This window comes from Scylla paramamosain, chromosome 26, assembly GCF_035594125.1.
Source record: "Scylla paramamosain isolate STU-SP2022 chromosome 26, ASM3559412v1, whole genome shotgun sequence".
Classification (NCBI taxonomy): Eukaryota; Metazoa; Arthropoda; class Malacostraca; order Decapoda; family Portunidae; genus Scylla; species Scylla paramamosain.
This window is the reverse complement of record NC_087176.1, coordinates 5880001-5906500: the sequence shown is the minus strand read 5'-3', so window position 1 is coordinate 5906500 and position 26500 is coordinate 5880001. Positions and strand designations below refer to the sequence as shown.

The following is a 26500-nucleotide window of genomic DNA, read 5'->3' as shown; positions in this document are numbered from 1 at the left end:
CCGTTCTATTGCTGCTGTGGTAGACGGTCACTGTTCTAAATCTATTAACATTGGTGTTCCTCAGGGTTCTGTCCTGTCACCCACTCTCTTCTTATTATTTATCAATGACCTTCTAAACCAAACTTCTTGTCCTATCCACTCCTACACTGATGATACCACCCTGCACTTTTCCACATCTTTTCATAGACGTCCAACCCTTCAAGAAGTAAACATTTCACGCAGGGAATCCACAGAACGCCTGACTTCTGATCTTTCTAAAATTTCTGATTGGGGCAGAGCAAACTTGGTATTGTTCAATGCCTCAAAAACTCAATTTCTTCATCTATCAACTCGACACAACCTTCCAGACAACTATCCCCTCTTCTTCAATGACACTCAACTGTCCCCCTCTTCTACTATGAACATCATCGGTCTGTCCTTCACTTATAATCTAAACTGGAAATTTCACATCTTATCTCTAGCTAAAACAGCTTCTTTGAAGTTAGGTGTTCTGAGACGTCTCCGCCGGTTTTTCTCACCCCCAGAGCTGCTAACTCTGTAGAAAGGCCTTATCCGTCCATGTATGGAGTATGCTTCACATGTCTGGGGGGTTCCAATCATACCGCTCTTTTATACAGGATGGAATAAAAAACTTTTCGTCTCATCAACTCCTCTCCTCTAACTGACTGTCTTCTGCCTCTCTCTCATCGCCAAAATATTGCCTCTCTAACTATCTTCTATCGCTATTTTCATACTAACTGCTCTTCTGATCTTGCTAACTGCATGCCTCCCCTCCTCCCGCAGACTCGCTGCACAAGACATTCTTGTTTCTCTCACCCTTATTCTGTCCACCTCTCTAATGCAAGAGTTAACCAGTATTCTCACTCATTCGTCCCCTTTCTCTTGTAAACTTTGAAACTCGCTGCCTGCTTCTCTATTTCCATCTTCCTATGACTTGAACTCCTTCAAGAGGGAGGTTTGAAGACACTTATCGTTCAATTTTCGACCACCGCTTCGGACCCTATTTGGGGACCGGCATCTGACTGGGCTTTTTATTTCTTTATTAGATTTTTGTTGCCCTTGGCCGGTGTCCTTCCCTGATAAAAAAAAAAAAACTACTACTACTACTACTGCTACTACTACTACTACTACTACTATTACTAGCACTGCCACTGCCACTCACCTGGGGGCCGCGGCACGCACACCCTCGCCGTCTTGTCATACAGCTCAGTTTCCGCCTGGCACATGTTCAGGAAGAAATCGCCGATGTAGCAGCCGTCACACAGTTTCCTGGGCTGGCTGCAGGGGGCGTAGTTGCGGCAGTCCTTGTCTCGGAACTGACAGTTGAGAATGGTGGTGGGTGGCGGGGTGGAGGGCGTGGTGGTGGTGGACGGTGTTGTAGGAGGCGTGGTAGAGGGTGTAGTGGTGGTGGATGTAGTGGTGAAAGGTGTGGTAGAGGGCGTGGTGGTGGTAGAGGGTGTGGTGGTAGGCGTGGTGGTGGTGGTTGGCGTGGTGGTGGTAGAAAGCGTAGTTGAGGGCGTGGTGGAGGGTGTCGTAGTTGTGGTGGTAGTTGTTGTGGTGGAGGTCGTGGTGGGTGTGGTAGGCGAAGTAGTAGCTGCAGTAGGCGAGGCAGGGCCGCCACACAGTTGACTTTCTGTAATGAACACACACACACGTCAGTCGCGCCACGAATGTCTCTCGTATCACAGGTGTATTTTAGTGTGTCCTAGCTGCACTGAGTTGTGGCGGCGACCAAGCCTAATATGACTAATAGGAAGGCCTAGTCTGCGCCTGATGCGTCAGTAATTTAGTCACGTGCTTATTGGCCTTAAGATAAACTTTAATACCGACTAAAATTATAATCAGACTTCTGTTCTTCTTCCTCCTCCTTCTTCCCCTCCTTCTCATAAAAAAAGTAAGAAAATTAGAGAAGCTGCAAGGAACCGTCAGACTTGTTGATGGTATTTCCTGTACCTCTCCCTCTTCCTCTCCTACTACTACTACTACTACTACTACTACTACTACTACTACTACTACTACTACTACTACTACTACTACTACTACTACTACTACTACTACTACTACTATTACTACTACTACTACTACTACTACTACTACTACTACTACTACTACTACTACTACTACTACTACTACTGCTACTAACACAGGTGTCTGAGGCAACTGACAGTAGCCCCTTTTCTGTTCCCTCCTACTTTCTCTATGCTCATTTTCAATCCAAAGCTGGATGTTGCGTTTATGTGCGCTATGACTTAACCTGCTCTCGTGGCCACGCTCTTGAATCTTCCGAGTTTTCCACCATCTGGCTACGACTACAGAGTTACTCTCAAACTAAATTTATCTGTGCTGTATACCTCTCACCTAACTCCTCTAACTATAAGAAATTCTTTGACTACTTACCTTCTAAAGTGGAGCACATTCTGACTCTTCCCTTTTGCAGAGATCTCCAACCTTGGAGACTTGAATGTTCACCACCAGCTTTGGGTTTCCTCTCCCTTCACTGACCATCCTGGTGAACTAGCCTTCAACTTTGCTATCCTCCACGACCTAGAGCAACTGGTGCAATACCCTACCCGTATTCCTAATTGTTTTGGAGATACGCCCAACATTCTTGACCTTTTCCTAACCTCTAATGCTGCTTATGCTGTCACCCTTTCTCCTCCGACCACAATCTCATATCTGTATTTCGTCCTATCGCTCCAATCCCTCCTCAGGATCCCCTAAGCGGAGGTGCCTCTGGCGTTTTGCCTCTGTTAGTTGGGGGACCTGAGGAGGTATTTTGCTATTTTCCTTGGAATGACTACTGTTTCCGTGACAGAGACCCGTGTCTGTGTGCCGAGCGCATAACAGAAGTGATAGTGTCTGGCATGGAGGCGTACATTCCTCACTCCTTTTCTCGACCTAATCCTTCCAAAGCTTGGTTTAACGCAGCCTGTTCTCGTGCTATACATGATAGAGAGGTGGCCCACAAAAGGTACTTAAGCCTTCCATCACCAGAATCTCATGCCAATCTCTGCCCGGAACCATGCCAAATCTATTCTCCAACTAGCCAAAAACTCCTTCATTAACAGAAAGTGTCAAAATCTTTCAAGATCTAACTCACCTCGTGACTTCTGGCACTTCGCCAAAAACATCTCCAGTAACTTTGTTTCTTCTTCTTTCCCTCCTTTATTTCAACCAGATGGAACATCTATCTCTAAAGCTGAACTCTTTGCTCAGACCTTTGCTAAAAACTCTACCTTGGACGTTCCTCCCTCTCCTCCACCCTCTGACTACCTCATGCTACCTATTAAGATCCTTCACAATGATGTTTTCCATGCCCTCGCTGGCCTAAACCCTCGGAAGGCTTATGGACCTGATGGGGTCCCTCCTATTGTTCTCCGAAACTGCACCTCTATGCTTACACCTTGCCTAATCAAACTCTTTCAACTCTGTCTATCAACATCTATCTTTCTTTCTTGCTGGAAGTTTGCCTGCATTCGGCCTGTTCCTAAAAAGGATGATCGTTCTAATCCCTCAAACTACCGTCCTATTGCTTTAATTTCCTGCCTATCTTAAGTTTTTTAATCTATCCTCAACAAAAAGATTCTTAAACATTTATCTCTTCACAACATTCTCTCTGATCGCCAGTATGGGTTCTGTCAGGACCGCTCTACTGGTGATTTTCTGGTTTTCCTTACTGAGTCTTGGTCATCCTCTTTTAGAGATTTTGGTGAAACTTTTCCTGTTGCCTTAGACAATCAAAAGCTTTTGATAGAGTCTGGCACAAAGCTTTGATTTCCAAACTACCCTCCTACGGCTTCTATTCTTCTCTCTGTAACTTCATCTCAAGTTTCCTTTCTGACCGTTCTATTGCTGCTGTGGTAGACGGTCACTGTTCTAAATCTTTTAACATTGGTGTTCCTCAGGGTTCTGTCCTGTCACCCACTCTCTTCTTATTATTTATCAATGACCTTCTAAACCAAACTTCTTGTCCTATCCACTCCTACACTGATGATACCACCCTGCACTTTTCCACATCTTTTCATAGACGTCCAACCCTTCAAGAAGTAAACATTTCACGCAGGGAATCCACAGAACGCCTGACTTCTGATCTTTCTAAAATTTCTGATTCGGGCAGAGCAAACTTGGTATTGTTCAATGCCTCAAAAACTCAATTCCTTCATCTATCAACTCGACACAACCTTCCAGACAACTATCCCCTCTTCTTCAATGACACTCAACTGTCCCCCTCTTCTACTATGAACATCATCGGTCTGTCCTTCACTTATAATCTAAACTGGAAATTTCACATCTTATCTCTAGCTAAAACAGCTTCTTTGAAGTTAGGTGTTCTGAGACGTCTCCGCCGGTTTTTCTCACCCCCAGAGCTGCTAACTCTGTAGAAAGGCCTTATCCGTCCATGTATGGAGTATGCTTCACATGTCTGGGGGGTTCCAATCATACCGCTCTTTTATACAGGATGGAATAAAAAACTTTTCGTCTCATCAACTCCTCTCCTCTAACTGACTGTCTTCTGCCTCTCTCTCATCGCCAAAATATTGCCTCTCTAACTATCTTCTATCGCTATTTTCATACTAACTGCTCTTCTGATCTTGCTAACTGCATGCCTCCCCTCCTCCCGCAGACTCGCTGCACAAGACATTCTTGTTTCTCTCACCCTTATTCTGTCCACCTCTCTAATGCAAGAGTTAACCAGTATTCTCACTCATTCGTCCCCTTTCTCTTGTACACTTTGAAACTCGCTGCCTGCTTCTCTATTTCCATCTTCCTATGACTTGAACTCCTTCAAGAGGGAGGTTTGAAGACACTTATCGTTCAATTTTCGACCACCGCTTCGGACCCTATTTGGGGACCGGCATCTGACTGGGCTTTTTATTTCTTTATTAGATTTTTGTTGCCCTTGGCCGGTGTCCTTCCCTGATAAAAAAAAAAAACTACTACTACTACTACTACTGCTACTACTACTACTACTACTATTACTAGCACTGCCACTGCCACTCACCTGGGGGCCGCGGCACGCACACCCTCGCCGTCTTGTCATACAGCTCAGTTTCCGCCTGGCACATGTTCAGGAAGAAATCGCCGATGTAGCAGCCGTCACACAGCTTCCTGGGCTGGCTGCAGGGGGCGTAGTTGCGGCAGTCCTTGTCTCGGAACTGACAGTTGAGAATGGTGGTGGGTGGCGGGGTGGAGGGCGTGGTGGTGGTGGACGGTGTTGTAGGAGGCGTGGTAGAGGGTGTAGTGGTGGTGGATGTAGTGGTGAAAGGTGTGGTAGAGGGCGTGGTGGTGGTAGAGGGTGTGGTGGTAGGCGTGGTGGTGGTGGTTGGCGTGGTGGTGGTAGAAAGCGTAGTTGAGGGCGTGGTGGAGGGTGTCGTAGTTGTGGTGGTAGTTGTTGTGGTGGATGTCGTGGTGGGTGTGGTAGGCGAAGTAGTAGCTGCAGTAGGCGAGGCAGGGCCGCCACACAGTTGACTTTCTGTAATGAACACACACACACGTCAGTCGCGCCACGAATGTCTCTCGTATCACAGGTGTATTTTAGTGTGTCCTAGCTGCACTGAGTTGTGGCGGCGACCAAGCCTAATATGACTAATAGGAAGGCCTAGTCTGCGCCTGATGCGTCAGTAATTTAGTCACGTGCTTATTGGCCTTAAGATAAACTTTAATACCGACTAAAACTATAATCAGACTTCTGTTCTTCTTCCTCCTCCTTCTTCCCCTCCTTCTCATAAAAAAAATAAGAAAATTAGGGAAGCTGCAAGGAACCGTCAGACTTGTTGATGGTATTTCCTGTACCTCCTCCTCTTCCTCTCCTACTACTACTACTACTACTACTACATCCATTCACCTGGGGGCCGCGGCACGCACACCCTCGCCGTCTTGTCATACAGCTCAGTTTCCGCCTGGCACATGTTCAGGAAGAAATCGCCGACGTAGCAGCCGTCACACAGCTTCCTGGGCTGGTTGCAGGGGGCGTAGCTGCGGCAGTCCTTGTCTCGGAACTGGCAGGTTAGAATGGTAGTGGGTGGCGGGGTGGAGGGCGTGGCGGTGGTGAAGGGTGTTGTGGGAGGCGCAGTAGAAGACGTGGAGGCAGAGGGGGTTGGTGGGGAGGTCACAAAGGTGGCGTCACAAATCTCAGTGTCTGGAACAATAAAAACAGTTCATCAGTTCACTGGAGATTTACGTATTGAAAGTTTTATACAACATAAAGTTTTCTTTCTCGTAAAACTTTCCACAACACGTGGCTAGCCCTCCTTCAAGATAAGTGTCTCTTGCAACGTCATCGGTACGTTCAAAACATTAGCTCCTCCTCCTCCTCCTTCCACTCACCTGCGGGCCTCGGCACGCACGCCCTCGCCGCGCGGTCGTACACCAGAGTGCTGGTCTGGCACATGTTGTAGAAGTAGGTGCCGATGTAGCAGCCGTCACACAGCGTCCTGGGCTGGCTGCAGGGGCCGTAGCGGCGGCACTGGTGGTCCCGCAGCTCGCACTGCAGCACAATGGTGGCGAGCACCGTGGAGGGCGGCGCCGTGGGGGAGGTCAGGGAGGAGGGGTGGCACACCTCTGTGTCTGCAACAGTGCACCAAAGGTTGTCACCTGATTGGGAGAGCAAAGCTTTCTGGAACGTAGGATTCTTTAACTCAGTTTGCCAGAACACAGGGTTGATTGCTCCCTTGAAAGCTTCTGCTCCTTGTAACACTGCCAACATTACCGTGACCTAGCAAATACTGTTGTTTCTCCTCCCGCTCACCTGCGGGCCGCGGCACGCATGCCTTCGCCGCCTCGTCATACAGCTGCACTCCAGCCTGGCACATGTTGTAGAGGAAGTTGCCGATGTAGCAGCCGTCACACAGCTTCCTGGGCTGGCTGCAGGGGCCGTAGCGGCGGCAGCCTTGCTCCCTCAGCTGGCAGTTGAGAATGATGATGGAAAGCGAGGTAGAGGACGTGGCGGTGGTGGGGGTGGGGGTGGAAGGCGTTGTCGGGAAGGTGACAAGCGAGGCATCACACAATTCTGTGGCTGGAATGATGAGAGGAGTGCGTCAGGTGGACAAGTTCACGCAAGTAAAGTTTTCAAGTAAACAAGACTTACTCTTCCCAAACCTCAGTATCCCACAGCACGTGTTCTGTGATATGGTTAACATAAACAAGACATTTGATGCTTATGAAGAAACAAGAAAATTTGACTTGTCTTTGAATCCGTCGACTGTATTGTGACGTTTGGACAACAAAAGTTTCGCCATGGCGTTTTGGCTCACCTGCGGGCCTCGGCACGCATGCCCTCGCCCTGCGGTCGAACACCAGAGTGTTGGTCTGGCACATGTTGTAGAAGTACGTGCCGATGTAGCAGCCGTCACACAGCGTCCTGGGCTGGCTGCAGGGGCCGTAGCGGTGGCACTGGTGGTCTCGCAGCTCGCAGTTCAGCACGATGGTGGCGAGCACCGTGGAGGGCGGCGCCGGGGGGGAGGTCAGGGAGGAGGGGTGGCACACCTCTGTGTCTGCAACAGTGCACCAAAGGTTGTCACTTCAGCGGTGAGAAAAAGCTTTCTGGATCATGAAGTTTGAAGTTCTTTTTAACTCAGTTCGCTGGAACACAAGGTTGAATGTTCAAGCGTCAGAGTCCTGCAGTGCCTGTTGGTGTTTATACACAAGACTTCTTGAAGATTTTGAAGAAACATGAAATATTAGACTTGTATTTGAACCAGCAATTTTGTTCAGCTTGCACTGCTGGCCACGCGCTGAGGACCGTCACATGACGCCCAGCAGCTTCCTCCTCAGTGGAACAAGATTTGAACAAACAACAAACTTATGAAATATCGTCTACAGTGAGCTTCCTAACGACAAAAGCCCGCCTCTCGACCACGGGCGGGATTATCAATCTAATCAAACTGGCTTCCTTAAGGCGGGCTCGTGTCTCATTCAGTCCCGCCAGAAGTAATCTAACCTCGTCAACTGTTTGTCATTGTTCCGCTCACCTGGGGGCCGCGGCACGCACTCCCTCGCCGTCTTGTCGTACAGCTGCACTCCTGCCTGGCATATGTTGTAGAAGAAGTCACCGATGTAGCAGCCGTCACACAGCGTTCTGGGCTGGCCGCAGGGACCGTAGCGGCGGCAGCCCTGTTCTTTGAGCTGGCAGTTAAGAACGACGAAGGAGAGCTCGGTAGAGGGCGCGGCGGTAGAGGGCGTGGTGATGATGGGAGGGGTTATGGTGGAGGGTGTTGCTGGGGAGGTGACAGCGGTGGCGTCGCACAACTCTGTGTCTGGAAAAGGAAGAGCAGTTCATCAGCTTGGTCGAAAGCGTTCGCTTCAGCAAAGTCTTTTTGAACAGAAGCTTCCACCTCTCGTCAACTACATCGTGCCTCCACCCACGATATGCACCCATCAGACTGGACAACCACCATGCACTCACACCCTCTCCCACAGACAAAAGTAAATGTAGACATTAACTCTTTCATAATATCCACTCAAGTTCCATGTGGTTTTTCTCTTCACCATAAAACAATTTCCTTTTATAGGAAAGTGTCGGTTGGAGGGATGTGTGGGTGGGAAGAAGCCTTCTTATGTACCCTGTCTCTCCCACGAATAGTTAGAGTAGAATAGTCACCCAGACAGGCCAGTAAGGACCTCAAAGTCTGTTGCTTTTAAAACTTCCATTGTATTGCTTGCACTCACCTGCGGGCCTCGGCACGCACGCCCTCGCCGCGCGGTCGTACACCAGAGTGCTGGTCTGGCACATGTTGTAGAAGTAGGTGCCGATGTAGCAGCCGTCACACAGCGTCCTGGGCTGGCTGCAGGGGCCGTAGCGGCGGCACTGGTGGTCCCGCAGCTCGCACTGCAGCACAATGGTGGCGAGCACCGTGGAGGGCGGCGCCGTGGGGGAGGTCAGGGAGGAGGGGTGGCACACCTCTGTGTCTGCAACAGTGCACCAAAGGTTGTCACTTCAGCGGTGAGAAAAAGCTTTCTGGATCATGAAGTTTAAAGTTCTTTTTAACTCAGTTCGCTGGAAGACAAGGTTGAATGTTCAAGCGTCAGAGTTCTGCAGTGCCTGTTGTTATTTATACACAAGACTTCTTGAAGGTTTTGAAGAAACGTGAAAAATTAGACTTGTATTTGAACCAACGATTTTGTTCAGCTTGCACCGCTGGCCACGCGCTGAGGACCGTCACATGACGCACAGCAGCTTCCTCCTCAAGATGTGAACAAACGACAAACTTATGAAATGTCGTCTACAGTGAGCTTCCTAACGACAAAACCCCGCCTCTCGACCCCGGCCAGGATTATCATTCGAATCCTTGGAGGAATCAGGCCTTGTTCTAGGACGATTCAGGGCATGAATTAGTCAGAGGGTGGCTCTGACTAATTCATGCTACCTATTAAGATCCTTCACAATGATGTTTTCCATGCCCTCGCTGACTTAAACCCTCGGAAGGCTTATGGACCTGATGGGGTCCTTCCTATTGTTCTCCGAAACTGTGCCTCCGTGCTTGTAATTGCCTAGTCTTTCAGCTCTGTCTGTCAACATCTACCTTTCCTTCTTGCTGAAAGTTTGCCTACATTCCTAAGAAGAGTGACCGTTCCAATCCCTCAAACTACCGTCCTATTGCTTTAATTTCCTACCTATCTAAAGTTTTTGAATCTATCCTCAACAGGAAGATTCTTAAACATCTATCACTTCACAACCTTCTATATGATCGCCAGTATGGGTTCTGTCAAGGCCGCTCTACTGGTGATCTTCTGGGTTTCCTTACTGAGTCTTGGTCATCCTCTTTTAGAGATTTTGGTGAAACTTTTGCTGTTGCCTTGACATATCAGAAGCTTATGATAGAGTCTGGCACAAAGCTTTGATTTCCAAACTACCCTCCTACGGCTTTTATTCTTCTCTCTGTAACTTCATCTCAAGTTTCCTTTCTGACCGTTCTGTTGCTGCTGTGGTAGACGGTCACTGTTCTCCTAAATCTGTTAACAGTGGTGTTCCTCAGGGTTCTGTCCTGTCACCCACTCTCTTCTTATTATTTATCAATGACTTTCTAAACCAAACTTCTTGTCCTATCCACTCCTACGCTGATGATACCACCCTGCACTTTTCCACGTCTTTTCATAGACGTCCAACCCTTCAAGAAGTAAACATTTCATGCAGGGAATCCATAGAACGCCTGACACAACCTTCCAGACAACTATCCCCTCTTCTTCAGTGACACTCAACTGTCCCCCTCTTCTACACTGAACATCATCAGTCTGTCCTTCACTTATAATTTAAACTGGAAACTTCACATCTTATGTAGCTAAAAACAACTTCAATGAAGTTTGGCGTTCTGAGACGTCTTCGCTAGTTTTTCTCATCCCCACAGCTGCTAACTCTGTACAAGTACCTTATCCATCCATGTATGGAGTATGCTTCACATGTCTGGGAGGGTTCCACTCATACAGCTCTTCTAGACAGGGTGGAATCAAAAGCTTTTCGTCTCATCAGCTCTTCTTTTCTAACTGACTGTCTTCTTCCTCTCTCTCATCGCCGCAGTGTTGTTTCTCTAACTATCTTCTACCGCTATTTTCATGCTGATTGCTGTTCTGATCTTCCTAACTGCATGCCTCCCCTCCTCCCGCGGCATTGCTGCACAAAACTTTCTTCTTTCTCTCACCCCTATTCTGTCCACCTCTCTAATGCAAGAGTTAACCAGTATTCTCAATCATTCATCCCTTTCTCTGGTAAACTCTAGAACTCCCTGCCTGCTTCTGTATTTCCACCTTCCTATGACTTGAATTCCTTCAAGAGGGAGGTTTGAAGACACTTATCCTACAATTTTTGACTACCACTCTGGACCCTTTTCTGGGACTGGCATCTCATTGGGCTTTTTTTTTTTTTTTTTAATTGAATTTTTGTTGCCCTTGGCCAGTGTCCCTCCTCCATAAAAAAAAAAAAAAAGAAAAAAAAAATCAAACTGGCTTCCTTAAGGCGGGCTCGTGTCTCATTCAGTCCCGCCAGAAGTAATCTAACCTCGTCAACTGTTTGTCATTGTTCCGCTCACCTGGGGGCCGCGGCACGCACTCCCTCGCCGTCTTGTCGTACAGCTGCACTCCTGCCTGGCATATGTTGTAGAAGAAGTCACCGATGTAGCAGCCGTCACACAGCGTTCTGGGCTGGCCGCAGGGACCGTAGCGGCGGCAGCCCTGTTCTTTGAGCTGGCAGTTAAGAACGACGAAGGAGAGCTCGGTAGAGGGCGCGGCGGTAGAGGGCGTGGTGATGATGGGAGGGGTTATGGTGGAGGGTGTTGCTGGGGAGGTGACAGCGGTGGCGTCGCACAACTCTGTGTCTGGAAAAGGAAGAGCAGTTCATCAGCTTGGTCGAAAGCGTTCGCTTCAGCAAAGTCTTTTTGAACAGAAGCTTCCACCTCTCGTCAACTACATCGTGCCTCCACCCACGATATGCACCCATCAGACTGGACAACCACCATGCACTCACACCCTCTCCCACAGACAAAAGTAAATGTAGACATTAACTCTTTCATAATATCCACTCAAGTTCCATGTGGTTTTTCTCTTCACCATAAAACAATTTCCTTTTATAGGAAAGTGTCGGTTGGAGGGATGTGTGGGTGGGAAGAAGCCTTCTTATGTACCCTGTCTCTCCCACGAATAGTTAGAGTAGAATAGTCACCCAGACAGGCCAGTAAGGACCTCAAAGTCTGTTGCTTTTAAAACTTCCATTGTATTGCTTGCACTCACCTGCGGGCCTCGGCACGCACGCCCTCGCCGCGCGGTCGTACACCAGAGTGCTGGTCTGGCACATGTTGTAGAAGTAGGTGCCGATGTAGCAGCCGTCACACAGCGTCCTGGGCTGGCTGCAGGGGCCGTAGCGGCGGCACTGGTGGTCCCGCAGCTCGCACTGCAGCACAATGGTGGCGAGCACCGTGGAGGGCGGCGCCGTGGGGGAGGTCAGGGAGGAGGGGTGGCACACCTCTGTGTCTGCAACAGTGCACCAAAGGTTGTCACCTGATTGGGAGAGCAAAGCTTTCTGGAACGTAGGATTCTTTAACTCAGTTTGCCAGAACACAGGGTTGATTGCTCCCTTGAAAGCTTCTGCTCCTTGTAACACTGCCAACATTACCGTGACCTAGCAAATACTGTTGTTTCTCCTCCCGCTCACCTGCGGGCCGCGGCACGCATGCCTTCGCCGCCTCGTCATACAGCTGCACTCCAGCCTGGCACATGTTGTAGAGGAAGTTGCCGATGTAGCAGCCGTCACACAGCTTCCTGGGCTGGCTGCAGGGGCCGTAGCGGCGGCAGCCTTGCTCCCTCAGCTGGCAGTTGAGAATGATGATGGAAAGCGAGGTAGAGGACGTGGCGGTGGTGGGGGTGGGGGTGGAAGGCGTTGTCGGGAAGGTGACAAGCGAGGCATCACACAATTCTGTGGCTGGAATGATGAGAGGAGTGCGTCAGGTGGACAAATTCACGCAAGTAAAGTTTTCAAGTAAACAAGACTTACTCTTCCCAAACCTCAGTATCCCACAGCACGTGTTCTGTGATATGGTTAACATAAACAAGACATTTGATGCTTATGAAGAAACAAGAAAATTTGACTTGTCTTTGAATCCGTCGACTGTATTGTGACGTTTGGACAACAAAAGTTTCGCCATGGCGTTTTGGCTCACCTGCGGGCCTCGGCACGCATGCCCTCGCCCTGCGGTCGAACACCAGAGTGTTGGTCTGGCACATGTTGTAGAAGTACGTGCCGATGTAGCAGCCGTCACACAGCGTCCTGGGCTGGCTGCAGGGGCCGTAGCGGTGGCACTGGTGGTCTCGCAGCTCGCATTTCAGCACGATGGTGGCGAGCACCGTGGAGGGCGGCGCCGGGGGGGAGGTCAGGGAGGAGGGGTGGCACACCTCTGTGTCTGCAACAGTGCACCAAAGGTTGTCACTTCAGTAGGAGAGTGTTGTGTGCCGCGCGCCTTTTCCAGTGCAACAAGACAGACTCATCCACACCAGATGTTCAGATCGCAGTGGCGCCCACGTGGTGGGGACTGCCACGCATCGCGCAACATCTGAATGGGACAAGATAATTCGTATGGAATCTAGAGTGGAATCAGTCTCGTAATGGAAAAGCAACACCCTTCTCTTATTAAAGACTTCCCAAGAGGCAAAATTGGTGTCCCATGAAATCCCACTAGACTAATCTAACTTCGCCAATTGTTTGTCATTCCTCCTCCCGCTCACCTGGGGGCCGCGGCACGCACAGCCTCGCCGTCTTGTCATACAGCTGCACTCCTGCCTGGCACATGTTATAGAAGAAGTCACCGATGTAGCAGCCGTCACACAGTGTCCTGGGCTGGCTGCAGGGGCTGTAGCGGCGGCAGCCTTGTTCTTTGAGCTGGCAATTAAGAACGACGAAGGAGAGCTCGGTAGAGGGCGCGGTGGTGGCGCTGGTGGTGCTGGAGGTCGTCGTGTTGGTGGGCGGCGTTGGGGTGAAGGGAACAAATGTACCCCCGCACAACTCTGTGTCTGGAACAGTAAGAGCAGTTCGGTTCAGTCGAAAAAGTTCACTTGAAGAAAGTTTTCAAGGATAACGCGCCAGTGTGCCACCTCCTGTGTTGTGTTGTGGCTCACACATAACACATTTCTTGACTGTATCAAGAAACATGGAATTTCGACTTATAATTCGACCTGTCCACTGTATCGTGCGTAATTATAATCGTATAGGAAATGTGTCAATCAAATTCCTGCAAACCCACCCCTATTCTCCTCTTCCTCCTCCTCCTCCTCCTCCTCCTCCTCTTCCTCTTCCTCTTCCTCTTCCTCTTCCTCTTCTTCTTCTTCCTCCTCCTCCTCCTCCTCCTCCTCCTCCTCCTCCTCCTCCTCCTCCTCCTCCTCCTCCTCCTCCTTCTCCTCCTCCTCCTCCTCCTCCCGCTCACCTGGGGGCCGCGGCACGCACAGCCTCGCCGTCTTGTCGTACAGCTGCACTCCTTCCTGACACATGTTGTAGAAGAAGTCACCGATGTAGCAGCCGTCACACAGCGTCCTGGGCTGGCTGCAGGGGCCGTAGCGGCGGCAGTGCTGGTCCTGGAACTGACAGTTGAGGACGATGCTGGGGTCAAAGGTGTCAGGTGTGGCGGGGCTGGAGTGCGCTGTAGGAGGCGTGGTGAAGGGCGTGAGCGTGGAGGGCGTCACTGGGAGGGTCACAAACGTTCCGCCACAAATCTCTGTGTCTGTAACAATAAAGGCAGTTCATCAGTTCAAGATCACAATTATTTATTTATTTATTATTTATTTATTTATTTACTTTTTTTATAAAAATTCGAGTTTTAGCTTCTCTTTTCTCATGTATCAGTGTCCCATATTGCGTCTTAAGCCTTTCCTTCTGCTTCTCCTCCTCCTCCTCCTCCTCCTCCTCCTCCTCAGAGTTCGCTCAGATCGCGAACTCATGTAAAACGAACCCAAAAGAATTTTACAGTTATGTAAAAGCAAAAAGGGTCGTAACATCAACGATTGGTCCATTAATAACAGAAAATGGTAAACAAATAACAAGCGAAACAGACATGGCGAATACCCTGAACGAGTACTTCTCAACCGTCTTCACGACTGAGGATGTTCAGGGCAGTCTGCCGACCCCCACGCCTCAGTCACGAGGCACCACGCTGCCAGACTTCACCATCACAGAAAGTGAAATCCTCTCAGTCACAAAGAGCATGAACGTAAACAAAACACCCGGGCCAGACAAGATATCACCCAGGCTTCTTAAAGAAGCAAGAAATGAACTCGTGAAACCGCTTACAATTTTATTCAATAAAACTTTGCTAGCGGGTAAAGTTCCCCACGAATGGAAACTAGCAAATGTCACGCCAATCTTTAAAAAAGGAAATAAATCTCTCCCAGCCAATTACAGGCCGATCAGTCTCACTTCAGTAGTGTGTAAGCTGATGGAAACAATAATTAGAGATAAAATTGTTAAATATTTAGAAGAAAATAAAATCATAAAGGATTCGCAACACGGTTTCAGAACCAAGCGCTCCTGCTTAACAAACTTACTAGACTTCTTTTATGAAGTATTTAACTCGTATGACGAGACAAAAGCTGTTGATATTATCTACCTTGATTTCCAGAAAGCTTTCGACACTGTTCCCCATAAGAGACTCATCAGTAAAGTAAAAGCTCACGGCATTGCCGGAAACACCCTGAAATGGCTGAGAGACTGGCTCTCTGACAGAAAACAGCGTGTTGTAATAAATGGAAAAGAGTCAGAGTGGCATAAGGTAAATAGCGGCGTTCCTCAAGGCTCTGTATTAGGACCAGTACTCTTCATAATGTACATAAATGATATTGATGAAGGGATAAACTGCAAAATAAGTAAATTTGCAGACGACACCAAAATAACAAGTAGAGTTACGTCTGTGTCACAATGGCAGGAACTGCAGTGTGACCTCAATAAACTAACAAGCTGGGCAGAAAAATGGCAGATGAGATTCAATATAGAAAAGTGCAAAATTCTACATATCGGAAGCAACAATGTTCAGGCGAGATATGTAATGAATAACATGCCACTGTCAAGTGCTGATAAAGAAAAAGATCTTGGTGTCGTTGTGTCAAACGACCTAAAGCCGAGTCAACACTGCACAGAAACAGTAAAGACGGCGAATAAATTAGTAGGGTTCATTGGAAGAACCTTTGAATTTAAATCAGAAAAGGTTATACTTGCCTTATATAACTCACTGGTGCGCCCTCATCTAGAATACTGTGTACAGTTCTGGTCACCATACTACAAAAAAGACATTGAAAAACTAGAAAAGATACAGCGCAGAGTCACAAAGATGATTCCAAGATTGCGCAATAAGCCGTATGAGGAACGACTGGAAGAACTAAACCTATTTAGTTTAACAAAGCGCAGGATAAGAGGAGACCTAATTGAAGTGTTCAAAATTTTCAAAGGATATAGTAACATTGATGCACATAATTATTTTACCATTGATCATTCTAACCTAACAAGAAATAATGGATTCAAGATTATACCCAAACGTTTTAAATCCCACGAGGCCAAACATTTCTTCTTTAATCGTATAGTAAATATATGGAATAAACTTCCTGCCGAAATTGTAAACAGCAATACTATTGAATCATTCAAAAATAAAATAGACAAATATTTAAAAGCAAATCCCCAACAAGCTCTCTTCTTGTCCGAATAATTACTAAATTCACTATTTAAACTCTTATTCAACAGTTTTAATATAACTTGTATTAACTTTCAGATAGGCGTATAGAGTTCACCGTAGGGTGAATAGTAGAACTTCCTTTCATCCTTTCCTATGAAAATTTCCATGTCAGTTTTTCCATACTGCATGGTACTTTTCCCAACTATTTCCATGCCAGCGCAAGCTGGAGGGAGTGGTGGGTGGGGAGGAGCCTTCTGCTATGCTGTCCTGTCTCTCTTCACTGTAGCTAGTTAGAAGTAGTTACCAAACAGCCTTGCAAGGACCAAAAGGTCTGTTGCTGTTTGGCTTTCCTTTGTATTCCTTTGTATTCCTCCTCCTCCTCCTCCTCCTCCTCCTCCTCCTCCTCCTCCTCCTCCTCCTCCTCCTTCTTTTCCTTCTCCTCCTCCTCCTCCTCCTCCTCCTCCTCCTCCTCCTCCTCCTCCTCCTCCTCCTCCTCCTCCTCCTCCTCCTCCTTCTCTTCCTCTGTGTCCGTAGTAGCACAAAGTCCACGCTAGATGAAGGGAGTGGATGAAGGAGCCTTTTTCTTTATTTATCCTGTCTCTTTACCAAACAGTTAATTGAAGTTACTTCTCAAACAGCATTTGCTGGAATCTTATAATCTCTTACTGCTTGGTTATCCTTTGTATTCCTTCTCCTCCTCCTTTTCCTCCTCCTCTCACTCACCTGGGGGCCGCGGCACGCACGCCCTCGCCGTCCTGTCGTACACATAAGCGCTTGTCTGGCACAAGTTGTAGAAAAAGTCACCGATGTAGCAGCCGTCACACAGCGCCCTGGGCTGACTGCAGGGGGCGTAGCGACGGCAGTGCTGGTCCTGGAACTGACAGTTGAGGATGATGTTGGGGTCAAAGGTGGCAGGCGTGGCGGGGCTGGAGGGTGTGGTGAAAGGCGTGGGCGTGGAGGGCGTTACTGGGAAGGTCACAAAGGCTCCACAAATCTCTGAGTCTGGAACAAACAGTAAAGGCGGCCATCAGTCCAAGGAAGGAACTTCATGTGAGCTCTTTTTATTTATTTTTTTTCATGTAAGCTGGAGATTTGTTTGCTTCTCTCAAGCGTCAGTATTGCACATCACGTGTACTGCTTCATGGTTCATTGCAAAAATCTCAGTGCCTTCCTTACCCTCCTCCTCCCACTCCTCCTCCTCCTCCTCCTCCTCCTCCTCCTCCTCCTCCTCCTCCTCCTCCTCCTCCTCCTCCTCCTCCTCCTCCTCCTCCTCCTCCTCCTCCTCCTCCTCCTCCTCCAGCTCACCTGGGGGCCGCGGCACGCACAGCCTCGCCGTCTTGTCGTACAGCTGCACTCCTTCCTGGCACATGTTGTAGAAGAAGTTACCGATGTAGCAGCCGTCACACAGCGTCCTGGGCTGGCTGCAGGGGCCGTAGCGGCGGCAGTGCTGGTCCTGGAACTGACAGTTGAGGACGATGCTGGGGATTAGGGTGTGTGTCGGTGTCACTGAGGGCGTTGTTCCAAGCGTGGTGGAGCTAGAGGGCGATGTAGGGTGCGTGGTAAAGGGCGTGGGTGTGGAGGGCGTCACTGGGAAGGTCACAAAGGTTCCGCCACAAATCTCTGTGTCTGAAACAATAGAAGCAGTTCATTAGTCCGATTCAGAAGTTTCACGTGAGTTGAATTTCAAAGTTTTCTTTTTGATAAAATTTTCTACAACCCAATTATTTCTCTGATCAAGATTTGTAGAACACGCGGTTTTCTTCCTGATGTTTTAAAGACCACATGATGTATTCCTCTCAAACATCGCTCTGTCTTGCACTACGGCCTTTGTTACATTCTATATAAGAAAATTTTAATCCACTCCTCCTCGTCCTCGTCCTCCTCCTCCTCCTCCTTCTTCTCCTTCTCCTCTTTCTTTTCTCTTTAATATTTTCATGTGCTATCCTGTCTCATCCTGTGCTATCCTGTCTCTCCCATTAATAGGTAGAGTAGAATAGTTACTCATACAGCCTCGTAAGGACCTCAGTCTTGCTGTTTGGACTTCCTTTCTAATATTCCTTTGTATTCCTCCTCCTCCTCCTCTTCCTCTTCCTCTTCCTCTTCCTCTTCCTCCTCCTCCTCCTCCTCCTCCTCCTCCTCCTCCTCCTCCTCCTCCTCCTCCTCCTCCTCCTCCTCCTCCCGCTCACCTGGGGGCCGCGGCACGCACAGCCTCGCCGTCTTGTCGTACAGCTGCACTCCTTCCTGGCACATGTTGTAGAAGAAGTCACCGATGTAGCAGCCGTCACACAGCGTCCTGGGCTGGCTGCAGGGGCCGTAGCGGCGGCAGTGCTGGTCCTGGAACTGACAGTTGAGGACGATGGTTGGTGGTTGTGTAGCTGGCGTGGCGGGCGTGGCAGGCGTGGCGGGCGTGGCAGGCGTGGGTGGCGTGGCTGGGATGGTGGGTGTGGCTGGGGTGGGCGGTGCTGTGGGGCGCGTGGTGGAGGACGTGGTGGGGCTTGTGGGTTGTGGTGTTGCCGGGGAAGCGTCACACGACTCCACTTCTGTAAGAATGATGTTGGTTTATTAAGAGAGGAGTAATTTTTAACATCACTTGAGTTAATTATCTAGAACTTTGTGGTCTTTTCTAAAATTCTGTTTTGTATTAGTGTTTTTTTTTCTGTGTTTAAGAACTTACAAAAAATATACATTACTTTTACATCTATGCACTGCTGTTCATACACTTCGTAATCCACTCCTCCTCCTCCTCCTCCTCCCCTCACCTGGTGGTAAGGGCACACAGACCCTTGCAACCGGATCATACAATTCTGGCCTGGCGCACATTCTATGGAAGTAAACGCCAATGTAGCAGCCCTCACACAGCGTCCTGGGCTGGCTGCAGGGGGCGTAGCGGCGGCAACTCTCCGTCTTGAACTGACAGGGAAGGGAAGTGGAGGACGGCGTGACAGGGGGCGTTGGGGAAGGAGTGGGGGAGTGCGTTTCTTCAGTGGGAGCTATCGTACACGGTCCAGGAGAGGGCGTGGTGACTGGAAGAGGTCGCGGGGTGTCAGGTTTGGGGGTGAGCGGGGTGACGCCTTGTATTTTCGTGCCGCAGGGGGGATCGACGCTGGAGGGAAAGAGGCACTGGTCCAGGTGGTCGTCAAATACGGTGCCAGCCTCACACTCGAAGTAGTACGTGCGGTAGAAACCCACGTTCATGCGGTCCACACACCTGCAGGGGAGTGGGTGGTTTGGAAAGTGTGTGCGGGAGGGGGAAGGGAAGTTAGGAATAGAATAATGGTGAAATAATGAAGAAAACACAATTTTAGCGTGGAAAATACGAATGTGATAATGGTGAAAACAATATTGGCGTGGAAAATAGGAGTAAATTAATATAGAAAGCAATTTTGACATGAAGATACGAATAGAATAATGGGCAATATTAGCAATTAAATACAAATACCCGTAAAATAATAGTAGTGAAAGCACAAGGTAAGTATTTGTACAATAACGGATAAAATACAATACTGACATGGAAAATATGAATAAAACAATTAAGAAAACACAATATTAGCATGAAAGATACAAACAAAACAACAATAAAGCTACACACATTATTAACACCTATTACACCAAACTCTACTTAATGCACCTGTAATACCACACACCACCCAACGCTCCAGTAACCAGAGGACTAAAAAGGGACACTCACCGTACCTGTAATAAAGACCTCACGTCATACAATTCTTCAGTAACTAAGGGACCAAGAGAGATAGTTACCTTACCTATATAGCAAGGCACAGTTAACCCTCCAGTAAGCAAAGGACTAAAAGAGCCAGTTACACAGTTACCTTACCGACTAAAAGACCCAGTTGCTGTACTTCTAATGCCACACGCCACTTAGCCATCCAGTCACTTAACAAGACACACTTACCTAACGATACCAGTAGTTACCTATAAAACCACACGCCCCACAACCATCTAGTCGCTAAACAAGAGACACTTCCTTACCTCACAAACCACGAGTTACCTTACCTATGCAACCATCCATTAACTAAAGACACTTCCTTACCTCACAAACCAGGAGCAATTTCGTGGGTGGGGGAAGACTCCCTCACTGGGGCACTTCACTCTGGGGTACACGATGTAGTCTGGGTAGCGGGGATCTGCAGGGAGGGCAGGCATGAAGGTCAGCCATTATCATAAGTGCACCATTTCTATTTCCATTAGTTATGATAATAAAAGTACCGCAAGAAGACTCAGTTTGCTATTATTAGTGCTACTGCTACCGCTACTGCTACCGCTACTGCTTGTCTTTCTTTAACTTTTGTTTTGTTTTATTCCTTTCTTTTTCATATTCTTTTTCTACCACTACCATTGCTGATGTTATTAAAGATACTGCTGCTACTTTTACTACTGCTATTATTTTTTTCTCTTCTACCACCATCACCTCCACTATTCATACTACTACTACTGCTACTACTACTACTACTAGTACTACTACTACTACTACTACTACTACTACTACTACTACTACTACTACTACTACTACTACTACTATTACTACAGGTGGGTGAGTGTTGAGTGTGCAGAAGTGAGAGCAGGAACCCGTTTTCTCGACTCTCCCGTGGCACAGATTCCCAGAGCGTCCCTTAGTGAGACAATGAGGTACTGTCGTGTCGTGTCGTGTCGTGTCTCCTTGGCGCTTTGGATTGCTGCTTAGGTCAGCTGGTACACTGAAGGCTGGATTTGACTCAGATTGCTGGCTGGATTTGACTCAGATTACTGGTTATATTTGACTCAGATTACTGGTTATATTTGACTCAGATTGCTGGCTGGATTTGACTCAGATTGCTGGCTGGATTTGACTCAGATTACTGGTTATATTTGACTCAGATTGCTGGCTATATTTGACTCAGATTGCTGGCTGGATTTGACTCAGACTGCTGGCTGGATTTGACTCAGATTGCTGGCTAGATTTGACTCAGACTGCTGGCTGGATTTAACTCAGATTGCTGGCTAGATTTGACTCAGACTGCTGGGTAGATTGCTACTTAGGTCAACTAGGGCACTGAGGGGCGGGTATGACCTTGAAAGGGAACTGTTTTGTTTTTGTCTAAGGGTTGGTCAAGGGTAACAAAAACTGGTAAAAGAAGAATAAGAAGAATAAAGAAGGCCTACTAAAGATACCAGACTGTACAAATATGCAATAGAAAACGGAGGGGGTGGCTTTGATTTTGAAGGAGAAACTGTTTTAACGTAAGGATTGCGATGAAAGGCAAGAAAACTGGTAAAAAAAAAAAGCAAATAGAAGGCCCACTAAAGATGCCAGATCCTAGAAATATTCAAAAGAAAACGGAAGATTGGCTTTGATTTTGAAGGAAAACGAGTATTTGGCTTTGAAGAAGACGAATATTTGTTCTATGTAGGGACTGACCACGGCCAACAGAAACCGGTAAAAAAAAAAAGGGCTCACTTAAAAAGCTTACCCTAGAAATATATGAAGAAAGAAAAAAAAAAAAAAATAGTCGTATTCTGAAAGTATATATTATGAATAAAATGTAACATAAAAGTATCATAAAAAAAAAAAATATTACCGCTGCCGTTCACCTCGATACAACTTTCTGAGTATTGTTATTAAAAATCATATAAGGAATGAAACGTAGAAAAAAACTAACACATCGCTGTCATTCACCTCTATAGAATGTTGTGAGCATTATTACAGAAAACGTATATTTTACAAACGAATTCAAAGGGAAGCCAACATTACCACTGTCATTCACCTCAACACGTTTATGTGAGTATTAAAAAGAAAAAAATGGATATCAGAAATTAAATCTAACAAAAACAACATCATCCCACTATATATCTGTCATTATCATGCCCAACGTACCACCATCACCCCGCCATACAATATCAAACTTAAAGAAACCTAAAAAAAAAAAAAAACTAACATGACCCACAACCATCTGTACTATCATCCCCACGTGTCACCATCACCTCACCATACAATGCCAGACTTAATGAAACCTTGAAACCTAAAAAGAAAAAAAAAAAAAAACATTATCCCCACTAGACGTTACCTGTCACTATGATGCCCCACGTGTCACCATCATCCCCACTATGCAACATCAAACACAAACTCTTTCTGGTCGGACAGGTACAGAGTTTGGGTGTTCCTGGCGATTCCTTGTGTCAGCACCAGCGCCTCGAGGTCTGACAGGCGGCGCGGATGTTTTATTTATCAGTGCAGATGAAGAGAAGCGCTCGGGGAAACAGGTTGCGACAGTAGGGTCTCTGGTCTCCGTTCGTTCATTTCTCCCACGCTCAGACCAACACGGAACGCGACACTGGCAGGTCATAAGCTTGATGAGGCCGCTTTAATTTTTTTTCTTAATAGGCGAAAATGATCCTGATTGGCCAAGAGCGAAACCAGGAAGCAAATCCGTTAAATGCCGCGCCTCAAAAGGAGAATGGACAGCTCGAAAAAGGGATGCAGTAAGATTACTTTCTGGTGCGCATTAAAATTTCCGGTAATGAAGAAGTCGTAGGGAGCTTTACTGTTTTTTTGTTACTATTCCTTGTATGTGTGTATGTGAGGCGTGGGAGGAAGGGAGGCTGGCTGGGTCTTCCTCACTTAACATACTTACAGATACAAGTGATTCAACCTTGCATAGCATAACGTAACCTGACCTCACATTACATAGCACAGCATGACATAACATAACATAACCTAACATAACATAGCATAGCATCATACAAACAACAGTATTCAACAATCACCCACAAACACGGTCATTGAAAGGACGTGTAGTGAATATTTCTTAGTGTAATCAACTTTCTTTATAAATGGAACTCAGTATTATGTACGAGTAAATAGTAGTGACGAGCGACAAACTTAAGTCACCCATGGAAATTGTTACTGAAAGAACGTATAGTGTATGTTTCTCTATGTTATCAATTTTCTTTATAACTGGAACTGAGTTATATGTAAATCGCGGTGAATTCAACGATACATTCAACATTCGCACACAGAAATTATCATTGAAAGAACGTATGATGTATATTTTTCTTCGTTGTTATTCATGAAAGACCGTGTAATCTATATTTCTTTATTTCTCTACGTTATAAATTTTTCTTATAACTGGAACAGAATAATAAGTAAGTAGCATTGACTTTAACAGCAAATTAAGTAATCAACCATAAAAGTTATCATAAAAAATGTGTAATTACTCTCTTTACAAGTGGAACTCAATAATATGTATAAAGGGGTAACACAGTGAGACGAATGTAAGTCACACACAGAAATTACCATAGAAAACGCATATTCATTTCTGAGTAGTAATTAAATATGGGTGACTTTAAGAAACGTAACAATCACTCATAGAAACGAAAAAAAAAAAAAAAAAAGTATATTAATCTCTTTTACAACTGGAACTGCGTGACATGTAAACAGCGGTGACTTAACGACACGGTGCACGAATTTCCCTTTCATGACGAGGCGGAAAGAGTTGCCGTTATCAAGTCCCGCAGTCACGTGTCCCGCCGCTGCCCGCCTCTCCGCCTCGCCTCGCCCACACCCGGACCCGCCTCCACATAGGGATGACCTCATGCCTCGCCCCCTCTTTGTTTGCGTCTGCCCTCGCGTGTTGACCAAAGCTGATACGACTGATACTATTGCTACTGCTATTACTACTGTTGCTACTACCGTTACTATTCTTGTTATTACCGCTGCTGCTCCTACAACTACAACTACTATTGCTGTCGTGTGTTGACCTAAGTTACTGATACTACTAGTGTTATTATTGTTGCTAAAACTATTGCTGCTGTTACTGTTGTTTCTACTGCTATTGCTACTATCGTTACTGCTGCTGCTGTTACTACAACAACTACTACTGCTGCTACTGCTACTGCTACTGCTACTACTACTAATACTATAATAATGATGACTAATTAGTAATTAATTAATAATAATAATAATAATAATAATAATAATAATAATAATAATAATAATAATAATAGAAGTAAAAAAAATGCTATCTCTACTGCCACTATTACTACAACTACTACTACTATTACTACTACTACTACTACTACTACTACTACTACTACTACTACTACTACTACTACTACTACTACTACTAGCTACCACCACCAATACTACTTGTACTCCTACTCCAACCACCATCACCACCACCACCACCACTACCACCACCGCCACTAGTAACAAGGAAGCACCAGCCGGCCTCCTCACACCAGCCACGGCCAGTCATGCCCAAGGTTTATTCCACCGTGACGCTCAACACTCGCCCACCAAAATCTGAGTTTTTTTTTTCGCAGGAAGAAGAGTCACGCCCCCCGGAGAGGCAACGGCCGCTGAGGTCCTGATGAAGTGTGTGTGTGTGGGGGAGGGGGGTAGGTGGGTGAGAGAGAGAGAGAGAGAGAGAGAGAGAGAGAGAGAGAGAGAGAGAGAGAGAGAGAGAGAGAGAGAGAGAGAGAGAGAGAGAGAGAGAGAGAGAGAGAGGCTAGGACTAGACAGACGGACAGACACAGGCAGACAGACAAACTACACAGAGACACAGACAAAATAATAGATAACGATAGAAACAGAAAGAAAGCCGCAGATAAATGTTATAAATGTGTAAAGTTCAGGGAAATTATAGATAACAAGAGAATATAGACGTGAAATGAAGACGAGAGGCAAGAAGACTGGACGTGTGTACAGCCCCATAAAGCTACAGATTGAAAGATAAATGAAGTAAAACAAATGCAAAATAGAAAAAAAACTTGGGCGTAAAATCGTAAAATGCACAGCAACAACAATGGCAGGAAAAAAAGAAGAAGAAGAAGAAGAGGAGGAGGAAGAGGAGGAGAAGGAGGAGGAGAAGGAGAAGGAGAAGGAGGAGGAGGAGGAGGAGGAGGAGGAGGAAAAAAATAAAAAGAAGTCAGAAGACGAAGAACAATAGCAACAGCAACAACAACGATCACCACCACCACCACCAAGACCACCACCCCCAACGCAACAACAACAACAAAAGCATCAACAACAGCAACAACAAAAACAACACTCACAGTTAGGCCCAGGGACGGCACTGAGGACCCCTGTAGCTGCCGCCGCCAGGAGAGCCGCCACCAACACGCCTTGCCGCCCCGCCATCTGAGGACAAGGAGGAGCTTGAGTAGTGTGACCGAGGAAGCCTTTGTAGTGTGACCTGTGCTCGAGTCTGGTGAAGGTTGTGGCTCTCAGGGTCACGTTGATAAAAAAAAGTACTATATTTTGGTGACATGTCTGAAGCGTTATTGTTATTTTGTTTTTATTTATGGTGATTTTTTTATGCATTACGTGAGAATTGCGTACATGCGTGAAGTGTTATGACTGATCTAAGGTGAAATGTGCTGCTTTACTAGAGAAAAAATATTATTGTCACTGTATTTAAACGTTGACAAAAAAAAAAAAAATGCACTGTGTTTGAATTATAAGCGTGAGGTTTTGTAGACTAAAGGTGAAATTTGATGCATTGCCAGTGAAAGGTCGGATAAAATTACTACATTTAGACGTTAATTAAAAGTACCGTATTTGAATTGCATGCCTTATCTCTTATCTAAGGTGAAATTTTGATGCATTATTAGAGAAAACACGGATTGAAGACATTGCAATTTGACCTGAACACAAAAACAAAAACTATTTGAATGATATGTTTAAAGTTTTATCGCTGACTAAAGATGAAATTTGATACAAGATTATTGAAAAATATATTAAAGTGACTACGGACAGACAAAATGTAGCTGATGTCCTTTTGTTTTGCTTCGTATATGAAAACTACAATATGTATTTGACAGGAATAAACAACACCTATCCTCTGTCCCCTAAAAAGTAAAAAAAAAAAAAAGAAAGAAAAAGAAAAGAAAGAAACAACATTGACTCGTAGCAATATTCTCATCCTGTTTTCTGAGTTTTTTTGTAGCCCTCGGTCAGTACCCCTTTTATATAAAAAAAAAGAGAGAAAACAAATAGAACAAATATATAAATAGAATAAATAAATAAAATAATGCCTACCATCCTATCCTTTTTTTTTTCCTATCTCTTTTTCCCTACATTCGTTACGTTGTATTTGACTTCTCTTCTCATTCTATCCTTGTTTCCTTTCTTTCTCTCTCTTTTTCCCTACATTCATTACATTACGTTTGTCTCCCATTCCCATCCTATCCTCGTTTTCCTTCTCTCTTTTCTCCCTACATTCTTTACGTTATGTGTCCAGCGAAGGTGGCGGCAGGTGACGAGGTAGCGAGGCAGATGCACAGGTGACGGAGGCTGAGAAGTGCAGGGTGCTACGTCTCTGCTTGGACTGAGTAACTGTTGAGCTCCACTGTGCAATATATATCCTGACTCC

At 46.4% G+C, this 26500-nt stretch overlaps 2 protein-coding genes across 4 annotated transcripts in view; one reads left to right on the top strand and one right to left on the bottom strand.

Moving 5' to 3' along the window:
* Positions 1 to 25032, top strand: part of LOC135113644 (serine/threonine-protein kinase Kist-like) — an 88104-nt gene extending 63072 nt beyond the window's left edge. For all 3 annotated transcript variants that reach the window (XR_010274922.1, XR_010274919.1, XR_010274921.1), the window contains exon 12: positions 24450 to 25032. The gene's annotated coding sequence lies outside the window, so the exon portion shown is untranslated. The remainder of the gene's footprint in view (positions 1 to 24449) is intronic.
* LOC135113503 (mucin-2-like) overlaps positions 1 to 26500 on the bottom strand; it is a 34706-nt gene that overhangs the window by 6029 nt on the left and 2177 nt on the right. Inside the window, exons 2-21 of the mRNA XM_064028744.1 lie at positions 25182 to 25266; positions 20182 to 20275; positions 18893 to 19341; positions 18320 to 18673; positions 17439 to 17759; positions 16857 to 17135; positions 13902 to 14195; positions 13207 to 13491; positions 12645 to 12884; positions 12140 to 12406; positions 11719 to 11958; positions 11022 to 11306; positions 8668 to 8907; positions 7971 to 8255; positions 7254 to 7493; positions 6749 to 7015; positions 6328 to 6567; positions 5846 to 6139; positions 5003 to 5473; positions 1163 to 1633 (exon numbers count right to left, since the gene is read on the bottom strand). Of these exons, the coding sequence (XP_063884814.1) occupies positions 1163 to 1633; positions 5003 to 5473; positions 5846 to 6139; positions 6328 to 6567; positions 6749 to 7015; positions 7254 to 7493; positions 7971 to 8255; positions 8668 to 8907; positions 11022 to 11306; positions 11719 to 11958; positions 12140 to 12406; positions 12645 to 12884; positions 13207 to 13491; positions 13902 to 14195; positions 16857 to 17135; positions 17439 to 17759; positions 18320 to 18673; positions 18893 to 19341; positions 20182 to 20275; positions 25182 to 25266 (5701 nt within the window). The remainder of the gene's footprint in view (positions 1 to 1162; positions 1634 to 5002; positions 5474 to 5845; positions 6140 to 6327; positions 6568 to 6748; positions 7016 to 7253; positions 7494 to 7970; positions 8256 to 8667; positions 8908 to 11021; positions 11307 to 11718; positions 11959 to 12139; positions 12407 to 12644; positions 12885 to 13206; positions 13492 to 13901; positions 14196 to 16856; positions 17136 to 17438; positions 17760 to 18319; positions 18674 to 18892; positions 19342 to 20181; positions 20276 to 25181; positions 25267 to 26500) is intronic.